Genomic DNA, 26,417 nt, shown 5'->3' on the forward strand with positions numbered 1-26,417 from the left:
CGTGGCAAGGAACCAAAAAGTGGCTAGCTCTGCAGTTACATGTTGCATGTGAAACCCAACGAGCAACTCCCCTTCCTTGGTTTCCCAGAAGCCTGCAAGGAGAGTGGGTTTCTTTCTTGGAGAGGGAGGAAGAGAAAACCCCTGCAGCAGCCGCCAGAGATTGGTGGGAATTAGTGTGACCGGTCTGCCCCCTGAACCTAAGCTGCCTGTGGGGTGGGAAAGGAAAGCAGCTGCATGCGGCTAATAAAGCATGTTGTTCCATGTCGGCGGCGCCTATTAGCCACACCAGGTGCGTGTGCTCAAGGAAGAGCAGGGCTGGAAGCATGCAGAATGTCAGGGGTGCCATAGGGAACCAGTTAAGTACAGTGGTTAGGCAGCTGCACTGTGACGGCTGCTTACCACACCAATCATAGACTAGTTACCTTGTGCTCCTCCCATCTGCCTGTCCTATCCCCCTCTGGCTCTTGCACATCGGCACCGTCTTTTTGTCATGTGTAGAGCCCTGATTTTGGACTCAGGCCTCTAGGCACAGCTATAATAATAACAGCGATGATGATGATGATGCCAGCAGCAAAATCTCTCGAGCAGTACTGTGCCACTCCTCTCCTGCTGACTAATGCGATCCTTGGATGACTATACAAGGTGATATCGAAAAGGAGCCAGGAGGTTTTTTAACTCTGTGTGACACTGACCTCCTTTGTAAAGCACTGTGAGACCTACTGATGAAAAGAGCGAGGGATTAGTTAGTTAGTTGGCACTGGTTCAATTGCTGCTGGATACGGTGCCCACAATTCAAGAAGGATGCTGATAAATTGGAGAGGGCTCAGAGAAGAGCCACAAGAATGATGGAAGGATTAGAAAACCTGCCTTAGGCTCAATCTATTTATCGTAACAAAGTGAAGGTTAAGGTGTGATTTGATCACAGTCTATCAGTATTTACACGACGAACTGGGATTTGATAATAAAGAGCTCTTCGGTCTAGCAGAGTAAGATATAATAAGCTACAATGGCTAGAAATTGAAGCCAGACAAATTGCGACTGGAAATATGGTGAAATTTTTGACAGTGAGGGTCGTTAACTCTTGGAACAACTTACCAAAAGTCGTGGTGGATTCGTCATTACTGGACATTTTAAAATCAGGATTGGCTGGTTTTTTCCTAAAAGATCTGCTCTTGTTCAACCACAGCTATTGGACTTGAAGCAGGAATGAATTCAGACTAGTCCTATGGCCCGTGTGATGATGCAGGAAGTCAGGCTACATGATCACAGTGATCCCTTCTGATCTTAAAATCTATGCTGTATCTCGCTGAAGTCTTAACGATCATTATCAGTTGTACTGAGGTAGCCCTTCGCAACCCCAGCCTCAGCATGAAATGTGCTTTCAGCCCAACACCCAGCAGTAGAACAGAGCACCTCCTCATTTCAGTTTCCCAGGATCCATCCCTGGCTGTCCAGCAGCTGCTGCAGACATCAGGAGAGGAAGAGCTCAACACACAAACGTTGTACTATTATTTATTTATTGCTATTCCAGTAGGACCTACTGATCCCAATGGAGGTCAGGGCCCACACTATACAGACACATAGCAAGAGCTAGTCCCTACCCATGAAGAGCTGGTAGTCTAAATAGCCTCAACAGAAGTAAAGTGGGAAAATGAACCATTAGCTCCACTTTGCAGATGAGGAACTGAGGGATCAAGTGACTTACCCAAGGTGACATATGGTGTCTGTGGCAGGGCTGGGATGTCAACTCAAATCTGCTGAATTGCAGTCTAATGCTCTAAACACAGAGCCATCCTTCCTCCCTTTGCTAGGAACAACTTTTGCCTATTTTGCGAATATACTTTTTATAAGTCTGGCTGATGTTGAAGTTATGTTTTTCTAGAGCAATTGACAAAGAGGTCATGAATGGGTGTGAGATCCTCACTGACTTTCTAGAATTTGTGATTCAAATTATTGTCCACTGAGAGAAATTCCCTGGTCCCGCGTGAATGTATCTTCTGTGGACTGCTGCTACCTGGAGTAATTCCCAGTTTCCTAGACTGCCTTAGTAAGGCATATGCAGGGTTGTTGTAGCTGTGTTGGTCCCAGGACATTAGAGAGACAAGTTGGGGGAGGTAATATCTTTTATTGGACCAACTTCTGTTGGTGAAAGAGACAAGCTTCTTCGGGTCTTGGAATACTGCAAATACCAGGTGGAACAGATTGTTTAGCATAAGTAGTTAACACACATTTCAAGAGACCATGCAAGGTAAAGTAAGGTTTGACTGTTTCTCATAATTAATTGAAAGAGAAACAAAAAGATGTCTGGTTTCAGAGTAGCAGCTGTGTTAGTCTGTATTCGCAAAAAGAAAAGGAGAACTTGTGGCACCTTAGAGACTAACAAATGTATTTGAGCATAAGCGTTCGTGAGCTACAGCTCACTTCATCGGAATGCATGTAGCTCATGAAAGCTTATGCTCAAATAAATTTGTTAGTCTCTAAGGTGCCACAAGTTCTCCTTTTCTTTTTTAAAAATATGTCTGCAAATCTGGGCATTTCAATGTGGCCCATCCTATTTCTGAGCCCTGCTTAACCCCCCTGATTCTTACTGTGGAAATGGGCCAGAGAGATCACAGCTAACTACCTGCTTTAAATTACAGCCTGCAAGGTGTGGAGCGCAGCTGGAGTTTCCCCAGGCCACACCCATGTCTGTCAAAGACCACATCCACCTTTTCTGGCTTCAGTGCAGACCTCCTAGAACTGCTTTGCAGCTTGCATTGCACTGACCAGAGTCAGTCTCAGCTCCCCATGAGCAGGGTCCCCACCTTGGTGAGATCACTGCCGACCTTGTGACCACATGGGAACATAGAGGCTGGGAGACTCTTCCTTTCAAGATCCTCTAAGGTTGGCCTTAATTACTGCCATTTTGCTTATCCCTTCAAAGAAGCCCCTTCCAAACCTGCTCACACTGTTTGTATCATGTTGTTAAAACAAGCCGCTTAGCTTCATTATAGGTGTAATTACCATAAACACTTCCCCAAAGGATCCTAGAGGAGCTTTGCTGGAAAGGTTATGATTGATTTACAGCACATTAGAGGAGAGTTCGTACACAGTAAAATGGTCATTTTACAAGTGCTTTCATGATGCTCCTCTGAGGATTAATAACTGAGGTTACCAATACAGTATTTGAGTCATAAATAAGGTTTCTTAATTATGCAGCTCAATAAAGTGTTCATTGCATAGCATCTTCTGTGCAAGCTGGGTCCCAAAATGCCACACTGAGTTAAGCATCACAAAGCAGCGTGGGACACAAGCTAGAGAGAACAATTGTGGGGATGCATTGAGGGGTGAAGAAATTAAAGCAGTTTGGGCTAATAACTGAGGAATTAAAAAATGAAAAGGAATGTTTTGTTATAGAAAATTACAGTGGGGGGCATAAAAAATCACTAATTAACGGTTTAAATTTAAAAAAAACCATGCACACTTCATGGATTACTATTATTTTAATCAAGATAACTTCAGCCTTGGGATAAAAATGGTTTGAAACAATTTCCTAGTGCTTAGTGATTTTCAAAAGCATTTCAAATCCCTACCTCTGTAGCTTCTGGTTCAACCATACAGAAGCAGAACAGGAACGCTGGTGGTTACCTTCCTGCTGCAGCCTATGCTAACTTGCCGTGCAGACGCCACTTAAACTGGTGGGAGAGCTCCGTGGATTTGTTCCCAAGTAAACGAGCAATAATAAAATCCAGGAGGTGTCAGTGAGTGGGTCACGGGAGACAAGTGTTCTGTACCTCGCTCTGCCGCTGACCTACTGCGTGGCCCTGGGCGAGTCACAGCCCCTCTCTCTTTTCTTGCCCTACCTTTACTGCCTTGCCTCTCACTATGTGTCTGTACAACACCCAGCACAAAGGAGCCCAGGCCTTCGTTGGGGCCTCTTGGTGCTACCATAAAATAAATAATCCTAAAATGACTTTGGGGCCTGATCCTGCTATAAGATGAGTGCGCACTACAGGATACCAGGTGCTCTCAACTCCCACTAAGTATTGCAAGTCCAAAGTTTCACAGATTCCAAGGCAGAAGGGACTGCTGTGATTATCTAGTCTGACGCCCTGTTTAGCACAGGCCAGAGAACTCAACCCGAAATAATTTCTGGAACTGATCTGTTAGAAAAACATCCAATCTCGACTTAAAAATTATCAGTGATGGAGAATCCACCACAATCTTTGGTGAGTTGTTCCAGTGGTTAATCACTCTCACTGTTAAAACCATTTACATCATATTTCCAGTCTGAATTTGTCCCACTTCAGTTTCCAGCTATTGGATCATGTTAGACCTTTCTCTGCTAGATTGACAAGCCCGTTACTAAATATTTGTTCCCCATGTAGATACTTATAGACAGTGATGGAGTCACCCCTTAGCCTTCACTTTGTTAAGCTAAATAAATTGAATTCCTCAAGCGTATGTCTCCACTGCACTGTAAGCCCAGAGTTAGTGGGACTCAAGTCAGCTGACCCAGGTTAGAGCATCTACACTGATTGTTAACCCTAGGTTAAGAATTTTCAAACCTGGTATCCACAGTGCAGCACGCAGACCCGAGTCAAACCAACCATACCGCAGACTCCTTACTGCTCTCTCTAAACGTGGCCGCTCTAGGCCTTTGACCGTGGTGCACAGTGGGAAAACTTTATTGTGCACCCAGCACGTTACAGGAAGTTTGAACAGCCTGCCTACACTGCCAGCCGAGCAACATGGGGAAGGCTCCTTTTCAACTTCTCTTGCTTGCACTTTCACTCCTGTGTCAGGAAATGGGCAGAGCTTCCGTGAGGCATTGGTGGGCATTTTGGCAGTGTTTTCTGACCCACCAAAGGCATCTGACAGAGCTTAACATGGAGAAGGAGGAGGCGTATCCACGCATGGCAGACTCACACTCACTAATGTTGCTCATGACACTCAATATAGCCTCTGATGCCTCCTACGGAGGCTGGTGGGATCCCATCTTCATGAGGACCTGCAATGACCAACAGTAGGACAGAACTTTTGCATGAAGAAAGCGACATTTCTGGAGCTTTGTGAGCAGCTTGTCCCAACCATCCGGCATAAAGACAAACGTATAAGGGAACCCTTCCCAGTACAGAAGCGGGTTGCTATAACCATCTGGAAGCTGGTTACACTAGACTGCTACAGATCCGTTGCCAACCGAGTTTGGTGTTGGAAAGTTGATTTGTGGGTAAATCAGTGGCGGATGTTTCTGAGGCAATCAGCCGTGTGGGTTACCCCAAGGCGGTGGGCATTAGAGATATTCCTGAGGTAATTGCTGGCTTTCAGAGAAAGGGGTTTCCTATCTGCGCTGGAGCCATTGGTGGGACTCATGCCCATAATTTGCCCTCCACAAGGGTACTACCCCACTGTTATGCCAGCCCTTATGGACCACAGAGGGAGATTTAGTAATGCCAACATAGGCTGCACTGGGAAAGTTCATGAGACAAGGGTTCTTTGCCCATTGGGAGCCTACGTTCATGGACAGGCTGGGACACTATTCCCACCACATGATATTGCCATCAATGGAGCTACTGTCCTCACTGTTGTTCCAGGGGACTGTGCATTCCCCCTTTTGCCTTGGCTTATGAAACCATACCCTGATTGCAAAGGCCCTGGCAAAAGGTTTAATTATGCTCTTGGCAGGTGTAGAATGGTGGTTGAATGTGCTTTGGGCAGATTGAAAACCCACTGGCGGTGGCTACAGACCCATTTAGAGGCCAGTGTCATCAATGCTGTCCCCCTCACTGTGGCTTGCTGTGCTCCTCCCAATCTTTGTGAAGCCAGAGGTGAGCTATTTCCCCCGGAAAGGACCTGTGCGGGCGAGGGGCCACTGAGCCGATACACACAGCCAGAAAGTGCAGCTACCACAGCTGGAGCTGGCTGTGCCCAGGCAACCGAAGTCAAGGCTGCTTTGTGCTCCCTTCCGCGTTGCGGGTGTGTACAGCCCAATGGAAGAGGGAGACTAGCACCTTTCTCAAGTGCTTGGGGGGGAATTAATTGATGGCGGGGGGGCTCAGTGCTGCGGGGGGGGGGGGGGTGGTGGTTGCCATGCAATGTACTTGCCAATGACAAGATGACTTATGGAATGGGCTGGGGCATGATTCACAATATGGATTCGTATAAGGGAGTGATTGAAGTGTGCCTTGCTGTACGGAACCATATAGAGGCTTAGGGTCTGCTTACTAATTCCTAATTGTCGCTCATCACATGTTCACCTTTATTTCAAATCGGATTGTATCATGAGATGCAGGGACAGCAATAAACTTTCTTGATGACATAAAAAGCTTTAGTTATAAACATGTATTAAAACTGTACAACATTCACCCATTGCCAGACAGGCAACACCATAACACCAGTTACAACAGGATTTTTCCAAAAGAACAACAACAAATGAGCATGAAGTGCAAACTGTGAAATCATGTACAAGACAGAAACCCCCATCGTGCCATGTCCCCTGGCCCCCCCAATCTCCTTTCTCTTCCGTCCCTCTTTTTGCACACTTAGCACCGGGGAAAGGGGGTGGAGGTATCCACAGGAAAAGGGGGGTCAAGAGTAAGGCCTACATGGGGCTAAGTTGCCCTGCCTGGCTGCTCATGGGACTGATTGCGTGGGTCACCCAAACAGGGAGTTTTCTGAGCTGTTTATGGACTGAGGATACATCGCAGGGGACTCGGGCTGTGGTGTGGGAGAGGCAGCAGGAGCCAATGCTCTGGCAGACAGGATAGATCTGAGACACACCAATGGTTCTCTCTGCTGAGCAATGTCCGCCTCCCTTAGCCACTGTTCCTTTTCCAGGAACTGGGAAGCAAGTGCCTGCTCCCGCTCTGAAACCCTGTCCTCACTCTGTGCAGCCAGCTGGAGCCTTTCTGCTTGCCCCTCGCCATGTCTTTTCCCTAGCCGCAAGTCTTTGGAACTGGACCTGCTCGTTGGCCCTGTCTGGAACTTCAACTGTGAGTTCATCACGGAAACGCTTCCTCTTGGAACGGTCTGTGGAGGCATGTTGGCCCAGGCTTCTGCTGCAGTATGGGCGAGCTGTGAAGGTGCTGCAGCTGGCTGATGTTCAGGGGCTTGGACCAGGACAAGACCCAGTGGGTTATTGTCTCCAATAGCTTAATGCAGGAGCACAGAAAAAATCCTTGTGGAATTTCAAGGACATAAAATGTTTCTTTTCCAAACTGAACCTCAGTCTATTGTGAAAGGGATGCTTCACTCTATGCACACAGCCTGTGGGGCAGTGAGATAAGTGCAGAGACCAGGCTAAGTTAAACATTCTCAACTTTCTTCCAGTCTTCAGGAACTTCCCCAGTGTTCCAAGACTTACTGGAAATCGACATGAACAGTCCAGAGAGCTCTGCAGACAGATCTTTTAAAACTTTTGGATATGAATCTTTCAGACTGGCTGATTTTAAAATGTGGATTTGATAGTGGAGTAGACAAGTCGGCACCTTGTAGGAAGCACGCAGGCCTGTATTTTGTACAGTGTCTTTCTTTTAAGTTGTACCCCAGAATTCTGTACTGGCTTAGAAAATTTAGTTATGGAATTGAATAATAGAGGGGGGCAGATAATGGGCTTTTCTGTTCGCTGGCAATGCTGAAAAAAAGGGTTTGGGGTTGAACTGGAAATGAAATTGTTAGAAATTTTTGGCAAACCATAAAGTTAAAATGAAACAAAAAATCTTCATTTCAGTTAGAACAAAATGTTAAGTCTCAAGAAAATGGAATAATTTTTGATTGTTTTTAATAAAACAAAAGGAAATTTTGAAATGAAGTCATTTTGAACCCAAAAGCAAAACATTTCATTTAGAAAAAGTCAAAATGAAATGTTTTGATTTTTTCAGATTTTTTCAGGTTTTTTTTTTTAGTATTTTCAACCCAGGCAATTCAGCAAAATGAGCCCAGTTTGGTGAAACTTTTTGATGTGGTTGAATCTGAATTTTTTTTTACCAAAAAACCAAAAGTTTTGGTTGAAAAATTTCAGCCAGCTCTACTGAGTAATGGATATTGATGTCTGTTGATGTGAAATTGACATTTATTAACCCAAGAGGTAAATAGTGACTAATATGACCTGCATGGGAAAGAAGGTCTTAGGCAGTCTTAGGCCATTTGTACCATTTGTTGGGTGGCAGGAGATAAGAGCCCAGAGTGGATGGATCAGTGAACTGGTCTGGCATACTAGGAGGTTGGATGCTGTATAAAATGGAACAATGGTCTTCTGCGGTATAGAACGGGTTCCAAATTAGACAGACCAGTGATCCAGACTGTTGGAGCAAATCCTATGAGCTGTTAGTTGCGTGGAACGGCTATTCCAACCCATACCTCTCAACTGTCCTGCATTGTGCAGGGCATCATACACATGGCCCCAATTTTTAAAGTTGTCCTTCAGTCCTGTGCATTGCCATTGCGAAGTCCCGATTCAGCTGCTCAGCCACGTTCCTTTTTTGGAGCCGCATGTCTTGGTGCGTGATGTTGTCACATCTCACATTTGCAACCAGTCACTGCCACGCTGCAAGCAAGTGGAGCAAGGGACGTCTTGCGGGCTTCCCTACACTGGGAGAAGGTCCCCAAATTCCTCTCGGAGCCTGAGATCAAGGGCATCCTTCAGGCACCCGTGTTGGCTCCCAGGGCCAAGAAAGGGGCAGCTGAGCAATTGCTTAGCCCCTTGCTGGACTGCTCCTCAGTCACCTGCTTCCTTGAGTAGTTGGATCTGGAGCTGGGCTGGCTGGGTATCTCCAGTGGCTCGGACCTCAGGCTCAAGTGAGTGGACGCACATTTCTAGTCCAGCTTCGGGAAGACCATCTGCAGCTGCAAGGATGTGGTTCGCCGGCAGATCCGTTCTGCCAGGGAGGGGGATCCCCTGCCCATGCTCTTCCCTGCAGCCAGGACTGTCAGCATCCCTGGGGAACTGAGGGGCCACTGCACTGATCCACCTGCTCCCCTTTCCTATGAGCTGCAAACTTGGATCAGGAAAACTGGAGTTGCCATAATACCCACTTCTGTCACCTCACTCCACAGTTTGGAGCTTGATCTTAACCATATGGGTTCATCCTAACTTTCTTTCTGTGTTATTGTGTTTCATTAGTATAAAAAAATCACTAATTTGCTTTAATGCTTTGCTCTTCCAAAGCCCGTGACTCTCAAGCGCTTGCATTATTTTCACCTTAGCATCTTAAATATGCTTTTAGTGCACAGAATCATTGTTTAGTTTCACCATTATAAGTTCCAGGCTATTTGTATGCTTGTACTTTGATTTAAAAACAAAACCCAGTGTGTCCAATAAAAAAAATTGTCCCTTATTTTAAAGTGGGTTGTCCCTCATTGTCTCTCATTTTGAGTGTCACAGTCCCTCATTTCAGAGTCCGGGGGTTGAGAGATAAGTTACAGCCTTTGAAAATACAGTGAATTCATCGGCTGAACTCTGATCCGTCTGTATTGCTCATGCTGCCAAAATTACTTCCCTTCCTGCTCCTCCATTTGGACAATTCAGCTTTTAATCTGCCACCTGAGGCACTAAGCAGTGAGTTTATAAGTTGTTAAGTATTTTAGACCTCCAGGGAGAAATGTCGAACTTGCTTGGCTTCAGGCTCCACCTCCTGTCCTTGTGTAGAAAGTTCAGCTTTCCTCGAAATGGATTTATAAATCGTCGTTCCTTTTTCTAGTGCTGACACTATTGTCTCAAGCAGGGCTCCACAGGTGTCTAGCTCTCACAGGATATAACCTTCAGCGGAGACTGCTTACATCATAAATTGGTGGAATGAATAGAGGAAAAAAGGGGCCGAGAAAACCCTCCCCAAATTCCTTCCAATCTTTAACAAACATATGAAACAAGTTTAAACTTCACATGGCATTAATTCTTGTTTTTCCCCAAGTGCCTGAGTTTGGGTGGTTTTATGTCAGAGAAGAGATGTATGCTCCTATCGCCTACGGTTCTGCAAACATCGAGCGCTAGTCCTTTCATCTCGCTTTCACATTGTCAGGTTAAATTATGAAGAACATCTAGACTTTGGATTTGGGGGTCAGAGCCTGTCCCCTCTTTATCTCTCTGTAATATTCGACTGCTACAGCATTTTTAGTCCTTAAGAGAAAAGTTCTCCCACATGAATTCTAGGGAGAAGCTTCTATGGTTTCGTGTTTTGCCTTGGATGTATTCCTGACCCAAAATCATAATGTCCTCTTATATAAACTGCATTTGTACACATTTAAATCTGGCCTGATCTATGATCCGTAAGTGAATGCACAGCAATATCTTCTGATCAGTCAAGAATGGCCCTGCCCTTCTTTTGTATCAGTATAAACTGTCCTGGCACAATGTGTGATGATGAGACCCACAAGACAACAACAGAAGGGTGATTTGAGGAGGTCATTGTACAATAAAGACACAACACAGTGGATAGTCCTGGCTTCTAGGCCCAGCTTTACCCCTGATCTGGTGTGTGACCTTGGTTAAGTCACTTCATCTCTCTGAGCCTTAGTCTCACCATCTGTAAAATGGGAATAATGATACCTTTGTAAAGTGCTTAACACAAGAACCTGGAAGTGTGGGTTGGGCCTCCATAGCTAAGGCTGCATCTAGACTTCCATTCTCAGCCCCATTATGGTGTGACCAACCGGTGTGATTTTATTATGAATCTCACAATATTTGGTGGAGTTTGTGTCACATGATCCTGGATTCAAAGTTGTGAATTTCCCCTTGTTCAAACTGGCCACCACTTCCCCTTGCTTTCAACAGGGCTGAAGCCAAACCTCCCCCAGTCAAGATGGCAGAAATTCCACAAGAGCTTTGCATGGAAAAGCGAGGCTGCCTTTAGTGAATATGGCTGTCCCCTCTGCTTTCAGCAAAGCCAGGCTGCCCTCAGGGAAGATGGCTGCCACTTTGTGATTAGGATGCTGGATAGGAAACTATGAGGAGGCAGGAGAACGTGGAATCCCCAAAGTCTGTGGTGTTTTGAACAAAATATATGTGGCCAGATGGAAGTGTAAATAAATCTATGTGACTGAGGTTTGGCAGGGTGGCTGGGGAACTTGCAGCAAAAAGTCTTTAAAAGGTGTAGCTATATGTACTAAGGGTTCAAAAGTGGCCAAGTGATTTAGATGCCTAAATCCCATGTTCACAAGTGACTTAGGAGCCTAAAAGTCATTGAAAGTCAAAAAGTCTCAGGCTCCTAAGGCCAAGTGGGAGTTGGGCACCTAAATCCCTTTGAGGATCTGGGTGTTAAAATGTACAGTTCAGCTAAACCAAGACGCGCCTCCCAGAAAGCTGGCACGCTTTGCCCATCACCTTTATGGGCCTGCTTAATTCTTTCAGGTAAAAGTGATGATGAAGAGAGTCTATGCAAAATAGGCCACGGTCCCGGGAAAGGTGTCGAGGACAGCAAGGATCACAAGCGTCCCAAGAGACCCAGGACAATCCTGACAACACAACAGCGGAGGGCGTTCAAAGCATCATTTGAGGTCTCCTCCAAGCCATGCAGGAAGGTACAGTGAGAAGAGAACCGTCTGCATGTGGGAGATGTCAAGCCAGATCCTCAGCCAATGTCACTCCATTGAAGTCACTGGGGCGGTGCTGATTTACATGGGCTGAGGATCTGGCCTGCTCTGTTTCTGGTGCGTGTGTGTGTGTGTGTGTGTGTGTGTATGTGTGTAACATGTACCCATGCAGCCAGAGGTACCCAGGGAACCCAGCTTTCCAAAGCACCTCCAAATGTGAGCAAATTTCCCAGCTGTGCATGCAAGAAGAAATGAAGGCGATGTGCTGTAAGGATACATATGAACGCCTGTGTGCATGCAGCATGGTGGGTAGTTCTTTGGCTCTGGGCCAGACCCCAAGCTGGAGTAAATCCTCCTAGTTCCACTGAAGTCATTGGAGCGACACCGATTTACACCTGCTGAGTCCCAGTCCCATGCCCTGTTCACTGCGGGAGGGTAGGTGGAGTGACTGGTGTCTGTGGCATGCATGAAGTGCACCTACCAGTACCCCGGAGATTCCAAAAACCTTGCGGAAGAGCTTGCTTCTATCTCCCTGGGTTCTCAGTGTCCTAGTGGGAGTCAGGTGGAACGGTATCTTCCACGAGGAAGATTAACAAGTAATATCCTTCCTTTGGAGCGGGTTTGCTTCGTACCACTGATACGCTTAGCTGGGGGAAGCATGGTCTTGTAGTTATGGCACCAGCACGAGGCTCAGCAGAACGGGTTTGGTTCCTAGCTCCGCCCCAGACTTCCTGTGTGAACTCGGGCAAGTCCCCTGTGCCTCAATTCCCTGTCTGTAGAATGGAGATTTTAATCCCCCCTTTGTCTTGTCTGTTTAGACTGTAGTCTCTGTAAGGCAGCGTCTGTCCCAGACACCGTGTGCTAGGTGCTGCACCACACAGAGTGGAGGCTACGACCCCTGTCCCAAGGACGTGATGGTGGAAAGGATCTCTTGGCTCAGGGGTTCTCAGCCTTTCTCTTTCTGAAGCCCCACCAACATCTTATAAAAACTCCATGGCCCAACTGTGCCACAACAATATTTTTTTCTGCATATGAAAGCCAGGGCTGGCGTTAGGGAGTAGCAAGCAGGGCAACTGCCTGGGGCCCCACACCACGGGGCGCCCTGCAAAGCTAAGTTGCTCAGCCTTCGGCTTCAGCCCCGGTGGTGGGTCTTGGGGCCCCAGGCTTCAGCCCCGCATGGTGGGGCTTTGGCTTTCTGCTCTGGGCCCCACTAAATCTAACATTGGCCCTGCTTGGTGGACCCCCGGACTCCTTGTTGAGAACCACTGACTTAGATCATCCCGGAAAGTTAGCGGTGGAAAGGATCTCTTAGAGCATCCAGGCTATTTCCTGGAAAACGCAGGATTGTTTCCTTCCTATTGTATATTTCTCAGTGTTTTAAGTCTTGTTGTTAAAAAAGTCCCAAGCACCTGCAATCTATGCTCAGATTAGGTGTTTGCTGGACCTTAATGTCCTAGAACTTCATGAAGTTGAACCCAAAGAAAGTAGGACCTCTGATTACTGACTCTAATAACACCGATGCAGTTGCTGAGCAGTGTGTCTGTCCTGGTGATTCCACTGGACAATATATCCCTGACTCCATCCTCACCCACCTCTGAGATTCATATTATCCTCCAATTGGCGGTCCTCCTGGGCCAGCTACTCGGCTGATGTAGATCAGCACAAGTCCATCGAAGACAATGGAGCCACGCCAACTGGGGATCTGGCCCCTTCTCGCCATTCCATCATTAAAAGGGCCTTTTCCCACCAGTGCTCCGGCAGATAGATTTAGAGTTACGGCTCCACGGCTGTGTTTTTTCAAGGCTCAATTACAGTAATTGTTTGTTATGCAGGGCTCCTTCTCATCACTGATCGAGGCTAACGGCTCATTCAGGCTGCTGTGGATTCCATTCTTACGGGCATGGAGCTGCCCGAGAACATTACTCCGCTGCAGAAATTGTTGCGCTGACTCCCTGTCGAGCTAGACATTGATTTTCTTTAAAGTTCTTCTATTGTGTTTAAGGTCCTGAGTGGCTGTGGGCCAGATTATAGACCCTATCTCTGTTCTGATGTTCCCAGCCAGTTCTTATGATCAGAAGCTGCAGGTAGCTGGACTGGGCCTGGCTGTGATCTTGCGTCCGTGGACAAGACAGCATCTTACAGTCACGTGCCACAGCTGTGAGGTTCTCCACCAGTTGCAATAGGAAGTGCTCAGTCTGTCTCACAGATGAAACCTGTCTGGGATTCCCCAGTACTACAGGCCTCCCACCAGCCCCATCTGCCTACCCTCCCGCACCTTCCAGAATAACCTGAAGGTCAACAAACTCAGGCTCTGGTGAACTGATGGGGAAGCTTGTCCGTAGCTGAGAACCCCCCACTAAGAAGACCCTGCCTCCAGTCATGTCCTGGCTCAACAGGAGGAGTGCTTGCTCAATGCTGCTGTATGATCACATGACATAGTCTTTGAGATAACCAGGACCCAGCCCATATAGGACCAGATTGTATCTTGCTGGCACTGTCCCACTGGTGGGGAGCTCAAGGGGCTCCTTCCAGATCACACAGGGGGGTATATGCTACTTAGTTGCAAGGGATGGTGAGGGCGAGGGAGGGGTGCATGGCCCCCATCTCCTCTCTGCCCCCTTGGTGCAGCTTGTGCCCCTGGAGGAGCTAGGAGGGAGCAGTCCCTGTGCTCCCCCAAACACAAGCACTGCACTTGTGCCCATCCCCATGTAGGGATGTGAGGGAGAGGGCAGGCACCAGACATCCTTCTTTCCCCTCTGGGCCCCTGTTCTGGGCCAGGGCACGGAGTTGTCATTAGGGTGAAATCTGGCCCCGTTGGCATCAATGGCAAAACAGCTGCTGGGAGCAGGATTTCACCCCCAGGCTTCACAGGTTAAACTAAATACCTTAAATTCCAGCCAGTGTAGACTGGGGACTCATCCCTAGGCATTTGATTGCTTGTGTGTACATGCGAGGCAGAGAGCGAGCCACATTGTGTGGTTCCTTATTCTTTATTATTTTTACTGCGGAAGCACCCAGAGGGCCCAGTCAGGGATCAGGGTCCCATCACGCTAGTTATTGTACACGTAGGTCATTTAAGGAGAGTTCTTACCAGGAAGGGCTTACAGTCTAGACTGATCACCAGACCCGAGAGGGAGAGCAAACAACTGGAGGGGTGACTGCGGGGAGGCAGAGAGGATGAGGATAGTGAAACAAGTGCTTCGTATGGGAAGCAGCTCACAACTCACCATCTGGGTGGCCAGCTTCAGGGTTCACAGGCCTCGAGGCGAAGCCTCCACCCCAAAGCAGTCTGGAGGGGACGTGCAGTCCATCGTTCTGTCTCTCTGAGATGGCTCCAGTGGTAGGAAAACTCCCCGCCAGCAGGCTGCCTGCTGGGCCTCCTGGGGACTGTGTGAACTGGAGACTCCCTGATGTTCTGGGTCACCGATCGCTGTTCCTCCTCTGGAATGAACCTGCAAAGCCGCTGGGTAAAAGACTGAGGATGTCTGCTGTGTCGTTTATCCCAGGTCAGAGAGACGCTGGCAGCCGAGACGGGGCTGAGTGTGCGAGTCGTGCAGGTTTGGTTCCAGAATCAAAGAGCGAAGGTACGTAACCTCGGGGGACGATATGGGGACAGGACTCCGTGACCCAGGAGGTCCCTTCAGCCCTATATTCTCCTGGAAACCACTGTCCTAGAGCTTTGCTCTTGCCTCCTCCGTAGATTGACTTGTTTCAACCCTCTGCATCCCTTTCCTTCCTGAACAGATGAAGAAACTCGCAAGGAGGCAGCAGCAGCAGCAGCAAGATCAGCAAAACACCCAGCGGCTCAGTTCAGGTACCACTCAAGCCCCCCCACACCCCCATGCAGCATGAGACCCCCACGACCACTGTCGGAGACCACAGAGCGGCTGCACGATGCTGCCCCCCCAGTCGGTGGCACTGCTACTCCCAGTTCAATGGCAGCGCCTACTTCCTGCTGCCCATGTCCCCTGGTTCCTGGCCTAGAAACCCAACTCTTCTAGCTGAGACCTCCCATTCTGCTGCAAGACGGGCCCCCCCTGCACTCCAGAACTTGACACCATCCCAGGATCTTTGCCCGGGATCCCCCAGCTCCGTGGTGTGTTACCCCCAGATCCACTAGCCTGCTGTGAAATGCCCTACATGCATGGAGGAGTCTCCCCCTTAGCCAGCAGAGCTGAAACTGTTACTAGCTGTCATAAGATAAACAGCTCACTTAGAAGCCCAGCCACAGCATGAGACTTGATAATCTCTTGCAGCAGTGAGTTCCGCAGGTTGTTCACATGCTGGGTGAAGTAGCATTTCTTTTTATTACATGGCTTACAGCATAAGGGCAAGGGGCCGGAAAGGCAGCTAGCGTGGGAAAGGGGGTCAGGGTTCTTGCTGTCGTGAGGGGTGAACCTAGGAAAAGATGGTCTGGCTTTAATTAAAACAGAGACAACTAAGGGCTCAGTGCTTCTCTGAGGACTTCCTAGTGCACTCGGGCAGGCAGGGGTGGGGGTGGTGAAGCCGCTCTTGCCAGGGAGGGAAGGATTCTCATTTCTGATAAGACCCCTTGGTGCTGCTCTGGGGGTGGAAAGGAGCCTGAAGGGGAATGGGAATGCCCCCCTGGCTGATGCAGAACTGGTGAAAGGGCTCTACAACAGTCCTGATCTACAGCCCTGGGCAAGGGGTGTCTTTGCACTAGGGAGTAGGAGGGAGGCGGGGGGGGGGAGGCGGGAGGGGCATGGCCAAATCACACTGCTCTTCATCTGTTCTCTGCATCCCAAGGCCCCCGGGGAGTCATGGGAAGCTGAGAGTCAGTTAGAGCAGCCCTGAGGAGGCTCTAACTTACACTACAGGCCATGATGGCCCCAGAATGACCCCAGAATACATGGTGTGTGAAGGTGATTTAAAGCCACCTTTGTGTTACCCCTCCATCCGGGCCCCAAGCATAGGACGGGAGTGACTGACAGAGCATTCTCCTCTGAGCATGCAGGGCTATGACTTGTCCAGAAGTCTGGAGTGGTTGGAGCCTAACATCTCTGCCCATTTCTGCAGGGAAGGAGGGATGACAGCAGCACAGCACAGAGAGATGCTGCCAAAGGGGGCCAGAAGCTTAGCTGGCAGGGCAAGAAGTGGGGAGCTGAGTCCTGCCGCTGGTGAGGTAGAGTAAGGAGTGCCACCATGGGACTGCGGGCTCAGGGATGTGTGTGAGAGAATTGCCCAGAGGGTAAGAAGGGACCCAGCACTGCTGCCTGGGGAGGGGTTTGGAGTGCAGACCTGTGTAGCAGCCCAGGGAGGTTAGAAACAGGGGGACCCTACAGCAACATTTGGCTCTTTGACATCAGTTCTCCCTTGTCTTACAGCTCAGACAAACAGTGGTGGGAACGCTGGCCTGGAGGGGATCATGAACCCGTACACCACGCTGGCCCCACCACAACAGTTGCTGGCTATTGAGCAGGGCGTCTACAGCTCAGACCCCTTCCGGCAAGGGCTGACCCCGCCCCAGATGCCAGGAGACCACATGCACCCCTATGGTAAGAGCCTCTGGGAAATTGCAGTGCTCATCTCTAGGCACCTCTGCAGCAGGTCTCTTTCCACCCGCCAATACAGAGCCAGAATGGAGATTCCACCCTGACTTACACACACACACGCCAGTTCTCACCTTCCCCGCGAGTCTCCATAGCTGGTGAGATTGGCACCTTCCCGAAACCCAGGCTGCCTTCCAGAGCTCCAGCTGGAGTGTCGTGGATCAGCAGCGCCCCCTAGCATGGGCAGTGGCTTAACGCCCACAGTCCAGCCCTTTAGCTCTGTTGGGGGACAGCGCTATGTCACTGCGAAGTGCTTTGCTAGGACTGTCCATCGCCAATAATACTTCAACATCGTTTGTTTGCCTCACTTTAAGGTGCTGAGCCCCTTTTCCATGACCTGGATAGTGACGATACCTCACTTAGCAACCTGGGCGACTGTTTCCTAGCGACTTCAGAAGCTGGACCACTGCAGTCAAGAATGGGAAACCCCATCGACCATCTGTACTCCATGCAGAACTCCTATTTCACTTCTTGAGCCTTGTCTGTGTCACCTGGCCAGGCACAGGTGTCTATGACATTACAGGTTAAATTCACTTCAGATATGGCGGGCAAGGGGTTTGTGTTGCTGGAATGCTGTCAAACAATATTTTGTAGCTCAGTATTTCCAAAGACTGAATAAGTTATGGATCGCATAGTGTCATGTTTTTATTAGAATCCTACTATTAGATACCAAGTGTTTATTAGAGCTGGGCTGCATTTTTCAACTTGAAATTTTAACAATGGGGGAAAAAACAGGTTAAACATTTCTGTGAAATTTTGACATTCCCCGTCTCCTGTTTACCCCCCTGTCTGGCTATAGAAAGGGTTGATTGAAAAAATTATTCATGTATTTATTTTTTTTATTTTGAAATTTAGACAGAATTTTGATGGGGAAAGAAAAAAACAGGGAACACTTTGTGCAAAGTTTTCACAGTTCCGTCACCCACACCCTTCCCCTGCGATTTACTGGGATTTATTTCAGCAAAGTTCTCTGGCCTGTGATATACAAGTCAGATGAGATGATCGCATCGAGTGACCTTCTGGCCTTAGAGTCTCTGACCATACGATTTCTGTCCTCCTATAGAAATGGTCCAAAACTTTTAAAATTTTGCAATTTTGGCAAAATTTGATGAAAAACGGGGAAAATTTCAAAGAAATGTTTGCCATATTTTTTTTCCTGTTTCTCTACCAGCTCTAGTGTTTATTGATAAAAACAGGGACTTTTAATATAGACGTTCTCATGCAAGTGTAGACATCTAGAAACTCCTAATCTCTCTCACACTAACTGGGAAACTCCTGGCAAGAGGTAGGTATGTTTGGGTGTGTGCGTATGTGTGCGCACATGGGGTGTGTGTGTGTGTAAATGTATGTACTCCACAGACACACCTGCATATAGTATCAACAAAGTTTATTCCTAATTCTATCAGAAATGTACTGTACAGCAAAAGTAACTTTATTTTCAGTGTGAACCATATTTAAGGAAATGCTTGATGCACTTAAGTTATAAGACAATAATTTACTTTTATAAAGGTTATGTTTAGTTTGCAAAAGCCCAGCGGCAGGGAAGGAACATTTGATTCCTTGCAGTCGAGAGGTCTTTGGTGCTTTCCATCTGCTTGGTTGCTTTTAAAGGTTGGTTATAATCCAAAGACTGTCTGTGTCAGTCATTGGAGCCTGATCCTGGGCCCACTGAAATAAAAGGCAAAATTTCCATGGACTTTAATGGGGCAGGCTCGAGCCCTGTATCTGCTCTGCTCCCTCTGTGCCTCTGAGTCACAGCTGCTGGCTTCACTGACCATCTCAGGAGTTTTCCATTCCTAGCCCGGTAGGAGCCAATAAAGCAATGGAAGAGTGAGATGGAATATGTTCTGCCCTATGCATCATCAGCAAGCGGATTAGCCCTAGACGACTGCAGACCTGGTGACCAACACAGGATCCTGATTCTCCCAGTAAGGACCCGATCCAAAGCCCATCAAAGTCAATGGAAAAGCTCCCACTGGTATCACTGTGCTTTGAATCGGGCCCTGGAAGAAGAACGGGGAGTCGTTTTTCATGATCTTGGGGAGAGTATGCAGATCCTTGTGTGAACATTTACAGGGGTCTGTATTTGACCTTGGGCCAACCCTGATTAGCTAAGCTCAGATGGCAGAATCTAAGGGCTGGTCTACACTGGGAATTTACAGCTGCACAGCTACGCATAAGTGCTGGAACTAGGGGTGCTGTCACACTCCCTGGCTTGAAGTGGTTTCCATCATACCCAGGGTTTACAGTTTGGATCAATAGCTCGCAGCACCCCCACTGTACAAATTGTTCCGGCTCCCCTGCAGCTACATCACTCAGGGGTGTGATAAATCCACACCCCTGAGCAACACAGGTAAACTGACCTAACCCTCTGTGTAGACAGCGAGGTGGATGGAAGAATTTTTCTCTTGACCTAGCTATTGCCGTATGGCTTACCTGTGCAGATGGGAGAACACAGGTAGTGTCTACACTGAAGCGCTGCAGCTATGCCACTGTAGTGTTTCAAGTGTAGACAAGCCCTGCACTGTTGCTGCTGCTGAGCACAGATGGGTTTCCAGTACCCTAGCGGGGAGCGTGAGGCCAGCACTTTGGGTTTGTTCATGCGAACGCTTAGTTTGCGGCCAGCTGGGGTGTGAATCTACCCTGCATTAGCTGCCCGTGCGGACCCTGCTGATGAGCACTAACCATTCCCTAGTGCATTTTAATCTGCTCCAGTTGCAAAGCAGGCTAGATCAAAACGCACTACAGAAAGTTTGGTGCTCAGCAGCAGGGTCCAGACAGACACGTAGCTTGCAGCAAGCCCAGGTGTCAATCTACCCAGCATTAGTTGCCGCACCCTAGGTGTTTGCATAGATGAGTCCTGAGAAACACGCTCCGTTTGGACCTGATCCAAAGCCCGTTGACATCAGAGGCTTTTCGATCAAGCCCTTCATCAGGATCCACATGAGCTATTCCTCCTCCAGAAGAGAGAATACATATGGAGCCCCACATGGTCACTTTTCTGAGTAGACCGACTCTTTAAGCAATGGGTTACCCTGCTCTTTGCTTCCCCAGTGCAGCACAAAAGCATGAAGTTTCAATGTCCCAGTGGTCTTTGGGACAAATCAAGTGTGGGAGGGCTGCCTGCTATCCACCCACGTGCTCCACTGAACCGCTGGGGAAGCCGCAGGCTCCTTGGCAGAGTTTTTCTTAGACTCAAGCCCTGTGCTGAGGCAGGTGCAGACGCATCCTTATCCTATTATAGTTTCTGTGTTGTGTAATTTTGTGCTGTTGTTATGGATAAATTATGCAAACAACAAAATGTAAAATGAATGAAAGTAACTGTGGTGCTGTAGTTTCCGGCTAGTGGCCATGTTAAAGACCTGACACTGAATGTAAGGGGGGGCTGATGGATGAAGATGACACGCCATCAGAAGTGATGTACGAAGATTAAATTAAAAATCTCTGCAAAGTGGCTGGTCTCTTTGTGTGTGAGATGTTCTGTTGACTCTGCGGTTATCAGAAGGGTGGGGATGTCAAGGAGGAAGAGGAGTTGGGCAGGGCATAGTGAGATAAACTGACCAAAGAAGGATAGCAGGCAAACTATATATATTTTTAACAATGAGGGCTCTATTTGACAGGGGAATAGCCACTCAGAGAGAAGCAATCAGAGGTCCACAACTGGTCTGTACCTCTGCCTCCCACTCAGAAATAAGCCAGTCACTGCTTTCCAGCTGGAAAGCCCCACTAACTGGCATTCAAAGTCAAAGGGGTAACATTAAACCGGACAAAACCCTGGAGAATCCCTGCACGGGCTGGGGAAACGTGGTAGATAAAACGAACTATAGCAATAGGGATTTTCCATCTCTAACTCCTGGGAGCTACAGCCCTACTCTACTGAGGGTCCTATGTTGCATTGCTTGGTGTTTGCTCACTTTATGAGGCCTGAACCAGAGCCTTTGAAGACTCTGGGAGTTTTTCCATTCACTTTTTTGGGCGTGGGATCAGGTCTCTCTGCTGCTGTCTTGGTAGCCATTCATTCGGTAGCCATTCATTCAAGCTCTTTGCGCAATTCATTGTTTTCCTGCACTGGCTCAGTGGTCACCATAGCATCAGTCCCACCTTATATGGGTCTGCAGCATCTTCGCTTGCAGTATTCAGACCATTGGTTAGCTGTCTTTTAAAGCAAGCGGTAGTTGTGCCTTCCTTTAACTCTGGCAAGTTTGGTATCAAAACAGACAAGTGCAACAGGGATTGTGTTTAGCTGAATCGGGGCAGTGCTTAGCACAATGGGGCCTAGATCCCCCCAGTTCTTGCCTGTTAGATGTGGGGATGACACACTGGCTGTCTCCTGACAGTGGTGTTGCAGGTAATTCAACACATATTCCACGCCCTGCACTGATATGATCTCAATCACAGGTAAACGGTGTCAGAACTGCCAGCCACATCAGGGAGGTTTTAATACTAACAAGGTCACAGAAGGTCTCTCCAGCTGTTCCTATGTCTGTCTTTGCTGCTTGTATGGCTGTCTGGGTGGAAGGCAGCGGAGAGAAAAGCACAGAGGTGGAGGAAGTTGGGGACAGGGATTTCAATTCAGCCCTCTGCAGAAGATTTAAATCGTGCTTAGGCCTTATAGTGGGTTAATTTCACCCTGGGGTGCTGAAGTGAGACACCAAACCCAACAGGGCTGGTGGTGAGGATCAGGGCTGGCTGAACTGACACAGATAAAACAAACCAGCTGCACCCTCACCTCCTAACTAAAAACCTGAAGGCTTTGGAAATTCAAACTGAAACTTCTTCAATTCTTCCCCCCCTATTTTCAGACTGGGAAATCAACAGGAGTTAGATGCCTAATACCTTTGAAAATCTAGGTCTTGCTTCCTAGAAACAACCAAATGTTGCAGACCAAGGAGGCTGGGTTGGTTGGGATATTAGTCCAAGAAGCTGGATACCTGCTGGAACCTCTGAACTTCAGGGGGTTCAGTAATCGTGGCTGGAAGGAGTTATGGAACAATGTCCTAATAATAGGATTGCTTAAAGAGGCTGGAATGAAAGGAATCTGGCCTTAGGCAATGGTGATCAAAACCTTTCAGATCTCCTCTGAAAAAGACAGGTAAAAGACACCATTAGCTAGAGGCCAAATCTTAGAGACAGCTCTCACTCTGGTAAAACTCCCATTGAAGCCAGCTGGAGTTTCACCTCCGTAAGGGCTTGGGTTGGTGATTTCAAAGCAGGGCATTGAAACCCTACTGAAATTCAGTGTGTGACGGGCACCGCCCTCTGTCAGCCTCCTTTGAAAGGGCTTGTGGTAGGCTGGGCCACTTGGATCCCAGATCTGGCCATACAAATATAGAAACGTCTGAGGCGGATTAGCTACTGGCCATATCAATGTATTTCAGAGCTTAGTACTTATTGATGATATTTCTCTGTAAGACAGTGATGTTCCTAGTGGTGTGTAGGACACAGGAAGCCCTAGATTGCAGAGAAAATATGGTTTCTTAAACCTGTCCGCCACCAAAAATGATTTCCAGGCACATGGCATGTCTTTCCTGTGCTTTCTTCAGAGGTAGCTTTACAAAGCTGCTGGCTAGACTGCTCCTGATACCGCCAACGGCCCCTGAAATGGCCCTGCTGAATGGGATGATATCTCTTCTGGCCTAATGCGCTCGTTCCTTTTGCCCTGATTATGGGTCTCGGCAAGTCCATAGCCACGGCGGCCCAGATCCGCAAAGGTATTTAGGTGCCTATCTCCCATTGAAATCAATGGCAGGATGGCAACTCAATACCTTTGAGGAGCTGGGCCATTGTCACTTGTTATCAATCTGCACCCTCCATTTTGCATTGGGTGGCACCCATAAAGGTGCGTAGGCATCTAAGCGCCAGACTTAGGTGCCTAAGTCCCAGTTTTGGCTCCACTGTGATCCACAAAACTCCTCCTATAAGTGTCTGGACTCACTGGCGGCCTACGTTTTTCAGAGTAAAAGTGACCCTATATTCCCTGGAGGTCACGGTCCTGTCTCTGTGCATGCTCACTCTTAAGCGTCTGGCCTCCTGAGCCCAGGGTGATTCACAAACCAGGGGAAGTTAGTAGTTCACGAGTCTAAATTATGGGATGGGCCCGATTTGGCAAGTGGCCTCTGAGCACTCCTACTGGATTGGGTCCCCTTCAAAACGCAGGCGGTATGTGTTATAACTCCTAGCCTAGTAGCTAGAGCACTTCCCTGGGGTGTGGGAAACTCAGTGCAGTTCCCCCTCTGCCTGGGGACAGGATTTGAACAAGGCTCTCCCATTTCTCAGGAGAGAGCACTCTAACCCCTGAACTATGGAATGCTCTATACAGGGCTCCCTCAGCCTCTCCTGGGGAAGCTGTAGCATGCTGGATAACTAAGGAAAGAATGATTGGACCAGGGGGACTGGACCCAGAGTCTCCCACCTCCCAGGTGGGTGCCCAAACCACTGGGTAACAGAGTCATTGTCTGGCCCACTGTGGATAAATACATAAACAGTCATTCGGCCAGAGAAAGAGAGCAAGACAGCATGAAAACATTGTAGTCTGGTGGCTTGGGCAGCTACCTGGGAAGTAGCAGACCCTGGGTCCAGCCCCCCTGCTCCAATCATACTTTCCTGATTTATCAAGAGGGCAACAGCTTCAACAGGAGAGACTGAGGGACTCTTTTATCAGAATCTACCAAAGCTCACTGGTTAGAGCGGGTTCTGCAGGAGTAATAGACCCCTGTCCGAATCCTTTGCCACCCCACCCCTGATCCTGAGGGAGAATTAAACCTGGCTCTCCCACATCCCAGACGAGTGCTGTCATGACTGGGCTGAAGGGTCTAAGGTGGACACCACCTCCTCCTCCTCTGGCCATTTTGTGAGGTACCAGGTAGGCACCTAATGTGTTCCCTCAAAAAGTGCCTTGGGTACCTAAGTCCCCTGACTCCAGGCAGTTTGTGGATCTCAAAGCAGAGCTAGGTCCCCTCCCTGAAGCCTGGATTTAAGCGCCCAGTTCTGAGAGAGGGGCAAGGCTTAGCACACCCCTTTCTTGGTGGCACCTGTCAGGTTGCCCACCTTGCATTCTGGCTTTTGTGGATTGAATTCTAAGGCACCTCTCTCTCCCCATTCATTGTACAGGGAGCCTTGGTGCTAACTCAAGCTTTGTGGGGTGCAGTGTTGTTCTTGTGAAGTTCTAGGCACCTAAAAGTTAGGCACTGTGAAGCTCAGCATCTCAACGCCTAAGTCCCTTTGTGGATCCCACCCCTATGGCGTCACTAGAAATGCTGCAGCAGCACAGCTGTAGTGTAGACACTGAGGACTTGTCTACACAGACGCACAGCTGCCCCACTGCAGTGATTCAGTGTAAGCACTACCTACAGTGACAGAAGGGGTTCTCCCGTCAGCGTAGTTAATCCACCTCCCCAAGGAAGAATTCTTCTGTCAACCTAATGTTGTCGACACCAGGGCTTAGGTCGGCTTAACTATGTTGCACAGGGTGTGAAATTTTCCACAACCTGGTCTACACTAGCGGGGGGATCGATCTAAGATACGCAACTTCAGCTACGAGAATAGTGTAGCTGAAATCGACGTATCTTAGATCGACTTATAATCACTTACTTTGCGTCCTCGCGGCGCGGGATTGACGGCCGCCGCTCCCCCGTCGACTCCGCTTCCGCCTCTCGCCCTGGTGGAGTTCCGGAGTCGACAGCAGAGCGATCAGGTGTCGATTTATCGTGTCTACGCTAGACGTGATAAATCGATCCCCAATAGGTCGATCACTACCCGCCGATTCAGCGGGTAGTGTAGACGTGGTGAGTGATGCAATTAAGCCAGACTAATTTGATAGTGTCCTCCAGTCTTTGTGACTGCCCTTTTGATTGTGAAACTGTTCTGAGCCCTCACGTTGGCTCTGTTACCTCCTCTAGAGCTAAAAATATCAAGAAGTGTCAGAATAAATCCTTCCACCTAGCAGAGAGCTAACAATGGGCAACAATCAAGAGTCATTAAATTAGATGATCTTCTGTTTAAAGGGAAACCCCTGGAACAATGAGCTGGATGCAGTGTAGAGAAACCAGTTTGCTCAGGTGGGCCATAGCTAAGCAACAGATCACCTGATGAGAGAATTGAAGCCGCTCAGGGTGGTCACCTGACAAGGGCCTGGAACTCTATAAAAGGAAGGCACTCTCACTACCCCATTTTAGAAGCAGATTAGAAGCAGGCAAGGCTGTGCGTAAGGAAGGGTCCTGGGATCCTGAAAGAACATAACCCAGCTCCCAAAGCGCTTTCATAGTGGTGAGAAAACTGAAGCAGGATTTTACATGAGGGTTTTGTTGCATTTCCATAGATTTGCATATCTCTCGTGCTGTCCAAGAGTAGTGTGTGTGTTTAGAAATTCCTTTACGGAGTCTCTTTGTTACATGCCTTTACTGTCATCTAGCCCCTGAACAAAGGAACAATAAACCAGATTCGGTGGAACTCTGGGAATGTGCAAAAGCTCCTAGGCAGGCTTGGGAGAGCTGGTGCTACTTTCAGGGCCTAGACAGTTGGTCTGTCCTCAGCTCTCAGAAAGGGGTGCTGCACAGAGGATCTCCTCCCTGGAGTGGGTGGAGAGGTCCAGGGTCACAGACAATGCTTAGACTGTGCCCAGCCCTAGCAAGACCTGAGCATGAAGGATCCAGGGACTTGGGTCCAAACAGGGAAATCCCCTGCACATCCACCAGGGGAGCCCCTTCAGGGGTCTAAGAGGGGCCTATATTTTTGGGTGCCCAACTTGAGCAACATTAAAGGGGTCTGAGTGTCAGAGGGCAGGTGCTCAACGCCTTCTGAAAATCAGACCCCAGGATGGTATCTCAAATTGGGAATCCCAAATCAGAGGTTTCTTTGGAAAATCTTAGCCAGGATTCTTCTAGCTGTCTTTCCTATCCCCATGGCATAGCCCTCTTTCCTGACGTTTCCGGGAGACTAGAGCCCTCTGCTTCCAACAGGGCAGGTTCAGCTGTACCATGCAATGCACATGTTAGGCAAATCCTGATCCTCTGACCCAGAGGAGGACACGATCCCCTTCATTCTGTGTACATGGACTCTACCCCAAATGCTCAGGTGGGCCATAACTAAGCAACAGATCACCTGATGAGGGGGCTTGAAGCAGCTTAGTGTGGTCATCTGATAGGGCTTTTTCACTGGCTACCTCTCTACTTTGACCCTTGTCCCCTTGTGGCAGGGTGATGGGATTGGGGGAGCACCAATCTCCACCCCCCTGCTCTCTGATGTCCCGCTTGGGGTGGGTTTTGGCCTCGATGCAGGCACGCTCCTCAAATGTGTCTCTATTTCAGAGCCAGCAGTCAGGCCTGTAAGTTGTGGGCCACGGCG

At 48.5% G+C, this 26,417-nt stretch overlaps 1 protein-coding gene across 1 annotated transcript in view; it reads left to right on the plus strand.

Annotated features, from left to right (window-relative positions):
- The window catches only part of LMX1A (LIM homeobox transcription factor 1 alpha), a 144,825-nt gene extending 124,327 nt beyond the window's left edge, over positions 1 to 20,498 (plus strand). The window contains exons 5-9 of the mRNA XM_037906975.2: positions 11,324 to 11,493; positions 15,012 to 15,089; positions 15,250 to 15,319; positions 16,851 to 17,021; positions 17,390 to 20,498. Of these exons, the coding sequence (XP_037762903.1) occupies positions 11,324 to 11,493; positions 15,012 to 15,089; positions 15,250 to 15,319; positions 16,851 to 17,021; positions 17,390 to 17,550 (650 nt within the window). The 3' untranslated portion in view covers positions 17,551 to 20,498. The remainder of the gene's footprint in view (positions 1 to 11,323; positions 11,494 to 15,011; positions 15,090 to 15,249; positions 15,320 to 16,850; positions 17,022 to 17,389) is intronic.
- Positions 20,499 to 26,417: the final 5,919 nt, after the last annotated feature.

This window comes from Chelonia mydas, chromosome 8 (assembly GCF_015237465.2).
Source record: "Chelonia mydas isolate rCheMyd1 chromosome 8, rCheMyd1.pri.v2, whole genome shotgun sequence".
In the NCBI taxonomy this organism is placed as follows: Eukaryota; Metazoa; Chordata; order Testudines; family Cheloniidae; genus Chelonia; species Chelonia mydas.